The sequence below is a fragment of the Antrostomus carolinensis genome, unplaced genomic scaffold (assembly GCF_000700745.2).
Source record: "Antrostomus carolinensis isolate BGI_N321 unplaced genomic scaffold, ASM70074v2 scaffold10004, whole genome shotgun sequence".
NCBI lineage: Eukaryota > Metazoa > Chordata > Aves > Caprimulgiformes > Caprimulgidae > Antrostomus > Antrostomus carolinensis.
In genome coordinates, this window is record NW_010308677.1 from 679 (window position 1) to 7932 (window position 7254).

The 7254-nt window shown below is 49.8% G+C and overlaps 1 protein-coding gene across 1 annotated transcript in view; it reads right to left on the minus strand.

Moving 5' to 3' along the window:
- Positions 1-281: 281 nt before the first annotated feature.
- Positions 282-7254, minus strand: part of LOC104523316 (msx2-interacting protein) — a gene marked incomplete at its 5' end in the record, with an annotated part of 12965 nt that continues 5992 nt past the window's right edge. Inside the window, 5 exon segments of the mRNA XM_010165852.1 lie at positions 282-459; positions 1458-1616; positions 2694-2888; positions 3796-4209; positions 5283-7254. The exon segment at positions 5283-7254 is cut by the window's right edge and continues 302 nt beyond it. Coding sequence (XP_010164154.1) covers positions 328-459; positions 1458-1616; positions 2694-2888; positions 3796-4209; positions 5283-7254 — 2872 coding nt within the window.

Below are 7254 nucleotides of genomic sequence, written 5' to 3' on the forward strand. Positions count from 1 at the left end.
GCAACATGTAAACATCCGAAGCAGCGCAAGAGTTTGATCGAGGGCAGGAGGTTGGTTCTCTGGCAGCATTTTTTCTTCTTTCATTTCTTTCTCTTTATTCATTTTTTATTTTATTAATTTTTTTGTGTGTAGTTTTTTGTGGGCTTTTTTTTTTGTTGTTTTTTTTTGTTTTTTTTTTTTTGCTGCAGGGCCTTGGTTTTTTTTTTTTTTTTTTTTTTTATTTTTTTTTAAAAATAAAGACCAAAAAAAAAAAATTTAAAAGGGAAAAAAAATAGAAATAAAATAAAATAAAATAAAAAAAGTCAGTAAGTAAAGGGGGTAAACAGCTCATACCGACGCGATGACAATCATCAGGTGAGGAGAGATGTTGGAGATGCTGGCGAGGAGATCCGGGGCGAGGCGGGATAAGTGGCTTTCTGAAAATTCGCAGGGTGGGAAGATCTGCAGAACGTAGGCAGGCTGGGAGGAGGGAAAAAAAAGAGTCACAGATGAGAGAAAAACCTAAAATGGTCTAAAAATGGGATATTTCGATGATTTTTTTGGGTGTTTAAAGGTTCATAAACTTGTATAAAAAAGGAGAAGCTGTTCAGGAACGCAGAGGTGGGGTCAAGGTGGGGAGTTTTTTCCACACTGAGGATGAAAGTTGGTTGGTTTTATTGTAAAAGACAAAAAAATTCTCATTTATTATCATTTCAACCATTGATCCCTCAATTCTGGGCTGTTTACACTCAAGGAATTAAGTCAATTAAATTTGATTCGATGCAGTGAAACAACTGGAATAAATGGTTCACATCAACAAATCCAAATGTTTTGGCTTTATGTGATAAACACAGCAAAAAAAATTCAGGTGTCCTGGAAAAAATAGGGATATGACAGGAAAAAATCAGGATATGACAGGAAAAAATAGGGATATGACAGGAAAAAATCAGGATATGACAGGAAAAAATAGGGATATAACAGGAAAAAATAGGGATATGACAGGAAAAAATAGGGATATGACAGGAAAAAATCAGGATATAACAGGAAAAAATAGGGATATGACAGGAAAAAATCAGGATATGACAAGAAAAAATCAGGATATGACAGGAAAAAATCAGGATATGACAAGAAAAAAATCAGAATATCCAGCATATATCAGGATATGAAAAATAAGGACTCAACCTCCAACGCAGAAAAAGGGCTGGAAAATGGGTTGTGAAGAACAAACCAAACAGTTTTGGGTTTGTTGGGGTTTTTTTTGGCTTTGCAGTTCACTTTTTATTAATTATATTATTAATTCTAAGGGGGTATTTGGATCTGGGATGGAACAAACCAGCACAGTTTGTGGGGGAATTTATTTCAACAATAAAAACAAGGGTCTCAACTACAATCTGAAGCCAAGAGCTGGTGGTGGAAGGTTCCAATCCCTACGGATGTGGTTTCTTTGGGGTGTTTCAGGGCTTTCCCTGCCCCCATACCTGGTTAGAGCCGGGGTTGGGCACGTTGATGATTCCTGCAGCTTGTTTCGCCTGCAGGTAACTGATGAACGCGGCCTTCAGAGACTCCGTCTGATTCACCACGTCCTCCTGGTCCCGGCCACACGGCAAGGCCAGTAACAGGCAGTAATCGCTCTCCACCTGGAAAGAAAATCATCAAATCATGGAATGTTGTCAGCTGGACCCACCAGGATGATGGAGTCCAACTCCTGTCCCTGCACAGGACAATCCCAACATTCACACCATGTCCCTCAGGGCCTTGGCCAAATGCTGCTGCAATCTTGTCAGCCTTGGTGCCATCAGCACCTCCCTGGGGAGCCTGTTCCAGTGCTCCACCACCCTCTGCCTCAAGAACCTTCTCCTCATGGCCAACCTCACCCTCCCCTGCCACATCTTCCTGCCATGTCCTCTGCTCCTGGCATTCGTTGGTGGCCAGAGAGAAGAGATCAGCGCCTGCCCCTCCTCTGCCCCTTGGCAGGAAGTTCTAGACCCCCAGGAGATCTCCTCTCAGTCTCCTCTTCTCCAGGCTGAACAAACCAAGTGACTTCAGCCTCTCCTCACACCCTTCCCCTCTAAACCCTTCCCCAATGTTGTGTCCCTCCTCTGGACACTCTCCAGCAGCTTTAGATCCTTTTTCTCCTGTGGTGCCCAAACTGCCCCCAGTGCTGGAGGTGAGGCCGCCCCAGTGCAGAGCAGAGTGGGGGAAAAATACCATAATTAAGTCAAACATTTGCTGGGAACAGGCTCGTTCCTGACACACAGTCACTGTCTACAGTGGAAAATCCTCTCTTTGAACTCCCTGAAGTTAGGAAGGATGTGCTGAAAGCTCGGCCAGTCCAGGAAAAGGACCGAAAACGACTGATTTCCACAAAAATCCCGATTCCCACAGAACTACTGATTTCCACAGCTGCCTGAATTTCACTTCCCACCTTCCTCAGACACGTTGGAGCAGAAGGAATTTGTTCCAGGGCTGAGGGGCTGGGTGATTTCAAAGATTTCCCAACTCCACTATTCACTTTTCTATTAATAGTTACTACTCATCATTTACAATCTGTATTTCAACCTCTGTGGGATGACGGAACGGCACCAAATCCCCCCAAAAAACCATGACAGGAGCAACAAGAGCCAATATTTCTGTGAGAATCGGTGGGATTTTTGGGATGTGGTTGGTAAGAACATCCCAGCTCTCAGCACACAGATATTTAACTCTTTCCTCACCATCATTCTGCGGGCGACACCCTCGAGCTGCGAAGCCTCCAGCCGCATGCGCTGGGCGATCCTCAGCGGCGGCCCCCCCTCCGGCGCCGGCAGCGACCGGTGAGCCAGGACGTTGTTACCAGAGACAAAATGGAGCTGAACAGCGGCCGTGTCGTTTTTTAGAGCCAAAAGACCTTGCCAGACAATGGGGTATTTCTGGAAAAGAGAAGGAGAAGAAATATTAAATATAAAATAAGGGAGGGGGGGGGGATGTTAAATCCCGTCTGAGCTGTTCGTTTGCCTCTGAGAATTAATTAATCCACAGGGAATTAATACGCCACCGCTTTGCTTTAAGGACTCAGAACTGAGGCAACGCTGAGAACATCCCCGTGTTTGCATTTGAGTCACTGGAAGTTGAAGGACTTTGTGTTTTGCTGGTCTGCAAGATCTCAGGGGTGAGGAATATTGCCATGGATCAGCTCCATGGGCATTGGGCTCTGCCAAGGGGCTGTTCCATCTCCTGTCCCCCATGGGCAGGAGATCCATGAGGGGTTATTGCTATTATTATTATTATTTGAATATCAGTATTAGAAGGCTCCAGGGAGACCTTCTAGTGGCCTCCCAGTACCTGAAGGGGCTCCAGGAAGGTGGGGAGGGACTTTGGCCAAGGACAGGGAGTGACAGAACAAGGGGTGATGGCTTGAAACTGGCAGAGGGGAGATGGAGATGAGACGTGAGGAAGAAATTCTTTGGTGTGAGGGTGGTGAGCCAGTGTCCCAGGTTGGCCAGAGAAGCTGTGGCTGCTCCTCCCTGGAAGTGTTGAAGGCCAGGCTGGATGAGGCTTTGAGCAACCTGGTCTAGTGGAAGGGGTCCCTGCTGCTGGCAGGGGGGTTGGAACTGGATGAGCTTTAAGGCCCCTCCCAACCCAAACCATTCTCTGATTCTATGACAGAAACAACCCAAAAGCAGAGAGACAATCGATCATCTTCTCCGTGTCCAAAGCATTTGATGCAGGAGAGGTCAGATTTGGGTGCCACAGGTGAGATGAGACATGCAGAACCTGATAATTTTTTCCCCATGTGAGGCCAAGTGGGTCAGGAGAAGACGCCGAAGCGACACGTACCGTCAGGAGCTGAACCATATCCACAGGTCTCTGTGACACGGGGTGAGGAGACGGCTCCTGTTTGAGAGCAGACTGGGGTTCGGGGCGATTGAGGGGTAACCCCGGTGGAGCTCCGGGACCCGACGTGGTGGGGATAAACATGGATTGCTTGGGAACTGTCTGAGGTTGGTGCGGTGATGGAAGCTCCTGTTTCATCGAGATGGCGACAGGTGAAGGGTAGGAGGTCTGGCCCGTGTCCCCTTGTCCCCTCTGAAGGTGGACATGAGGGTCGATGGGTGCCGGGTGCCTATTTACAGTGGGGTGGTGACTCTGTTCGGGTCCTGCTGCCGGCTGGCCCTTGGGATCCTGGGGGATCTGAGGAGTCTTGCTGCGTACGGGCTGGTTGGGGTGTGAGTGTTCACCCTCCGGAAGACCCTGGGAAGCAGGAGTCAGGGAGAAAAAAGGAAAGATTTTAAACATTTTAGGCTGTGGGTACATCAGAACTCAGGGTACATCAGAACTCATCTTAGGGTGCATCAGAACTCATTAATTCAATGATATTGCAGCCAGATTCAAGATGGCTGGTGGAGAAATCCCTGTCTCCATGCCACAGCACCAGCCTGGACCAGTTGCCACCTTCCAAGGTCATCCCACCAGCTTTTCGCACCCAAGAGCTGGAACCTCATCCCCTGAATGCTGCCCCAAGCCGTCCATCTGAGGATGTCCACCTGCCACCTTGATGCTGACAATGCTCCCTCCAACATCTCTGTCTCCAAACCCGTGGCTAGGTTTGAATCCTCGAGTAGTTAAGAAAACAAGTTTTTTTAGTCTTCTTCTAATGCCAAGCAGGGTTCAAACCCCATTTCCCAAACAAAACCAGCTCCTCTTGTGCTATGAACTGAAGTTGGGCTTGGAGACCAACCACAGAGAGCTCAACTCAGCTCCTGTGGCCATGCAGAGCCAGGGCTGTAATCAGAATCACAGAAGGGTTTGGGTTGAAGGGACATTTCAAGGTCACCTGGTCCAACCCCCCTGCAGTGAGCAGGGACATCTTCAACCAGATCAGGTTGCTCAGAGCCCCGTCCAACCTGACCTTGAATGTTTCCAAGGATGGGGTTTCTACCACCTCTCTGGGCAACCTGGGCCAGGGTTTCACCACCCTCATTGTAAAAAATCTCTTCCTTCCATCCAGTCTAAATCTCTCCTCTTTTAGTTTAAAACCATCACCCCTGTCCTATCACTTCAGGTCCTGCTAAGATGTTTGTCCTCATCTTTCTTATAGGTCCCTTCAGGTATTGAAAGGTGCAATAAGGTCTCCTCAACCTTTTCTCCAGGCTAAACAACCCCAACCCAGCCTGTCCTCACAGCAGAGCTGCTCCAGCCCTTTGATCATTTTTGTGGCCTCCTCTGAACCCACTCCAGCAGGTTCCATTACCTCAAAGCCACCATCCTCCCTGCAGTGTGGTACCTTCAACCATAAAGTAGAAGAAAAGAGTTCTATTTCTCACCTGAGATGGGGTCATGCTCCGGGAAGGCAACCCAATCGGCGATGCACCCGGGAACTGAGGATGCCCGAGCTGTGCCGCCGTGTGATAATTCCTCATGTCACCATAAACAGATCGATAATCGTGAAACGAGCTCCCTGCGGGGTGCATGATCTGAACCCCGTGTGGTACCACCACCGGCTGCGTCAGAGGCAGTCCAGGCAGCTGGCTGCTGGAGGGGACGCTGAGGAGCCGGGGTTCGCTGTGAGGAGAATGTGCCATTTTGCCTTCCGAGGATTTTGGTGTCTCTTTTCCAGGCTGTGGGGTTTTACTGACGGGAGGAGTTTTCACAGCTCCTTCAGGAGTTCGGGATTGTCTCGTTTCCGAGTGGTGCTCGCCCACGGCGGCCATGTGAGGGTGCATGATCATCCTGACGTCGCGAGGGACGTTGTACTGGTCAAGTCTGATGCTGGTGGGGTGCATACGATAATCTGGCTGCATCACCAGCACGTCAGACTGAACGGGAGCTGGTCCCCGGCAGACCGTGGTGTGGTGGTAGTGCATCTCCTCCTCCGGAGGATGCTGAGAAGACAGAGGTGGCATGACAATGTCCCGTATCGGAGCTGGTTGTGGGGTGCTGGATCGTTGAGGTTTGATTTCTATCTGGGGTTGTAAAGATGCTCTGGGAGAGTGAAGGGCTTCCGGGCGGATACCGTACGGGATGCCGGAGAGAGGAGGGGTGTTCATCCTCACCTCACCTTGGGACAGATGGCCCAGGGACACCGTCTGCGTTACGCTGTGAGGGGGCATGATGACAGATTGCTCGGGATGCATGCTGGATATGTACTGAGGAACGGGAATACCTGGAGCCAGCATGACTGGGGTACTGCTCGATAAAGCCGGAGAGGAGGTACTGCCGGGATGACAAGCCCGGGGGAACGGCGACGGCGAGTGTCCACTCGTACGCGGCGAGTGAGGCTCCTGTTTGGTGACCCCCAAGTGGGAAATAGCCCTGTCAGTTGGGGTGCTGGGTCCCGAGCTGACGTGATTTGCTTCCGAATGTATTTTCCCAGAGAGGGAAGAGTGGTGAGGACTGACTCCAGGACTCAAGTTGGAAGGTTGTAGAGTCTTGGTCTCCACTTTTAGAGCTGCTGGATCGGACAGTTTTTTGTTCACAACCATCTGGTTGTGGACGAGTACGGGTGGAGTGTTTACAGACTGAGTGAGGACTTTACTGGGCTGAGATGCTGGAGTTTGGACAGAAAGGTGGGACGAGTCGGACTTCTCCAGTGCAGCACGCTCTTGTTTAACAGAGGAGATGACAGGTGACGTATTATAAGGTTGAGTTCCTAGTACCAAAGAAGAATGGGTGGAAACAGTCCCGTAGCCTGCCGAGGTCTGGGAGCCTTTCGGCGTCGGCTGAGATGGTGTGATAGGTTCTTGTTTAATCTGAGACTTGGATACAGATTGTTGCAACTCTATGTCAACAGCGCTGGCTGGGGGAATCTGGCTGATTTTGGCACTAATTCGTTGAGGACCTTCTGTTTTCTGCCCCGAGTAACTCAGAAGCACGACGCCTTCTGAGGTGTTCACCCGCAGCCCTGGACTGGACCCAGTCTCTACAGGCCTCTCCTCAATAATAGACATAGATCCTGGATGAAATCTACTGTTATCATTTGTGCTCGACCTCTGCTTAAATTTTGGCGAGGGGGCGTTGACGAGACACGTCTGGGTTTGAGGAGCTTGCTTCACCAAGGTGATCCTTGGAGCTTCCTCCAGATCTACGCTGTGGGGCATCCTGCTTATCACAGAAGTAGCTTTGGGAGCAATCACAGTACTTATCTTTTCCTTCTCGCTGAACACGGGTGCTTCAGCCACCGGTGGGTCCAAGGCGTTGGTGACAGGAACTGCTGGCTTCTCCTCTGAAATCGGTTTGATGGCCTCTACCGCGGGGTGAAGAGGTGCCTCCTCCAAACGAGGCGCGCTCACCGGCTCG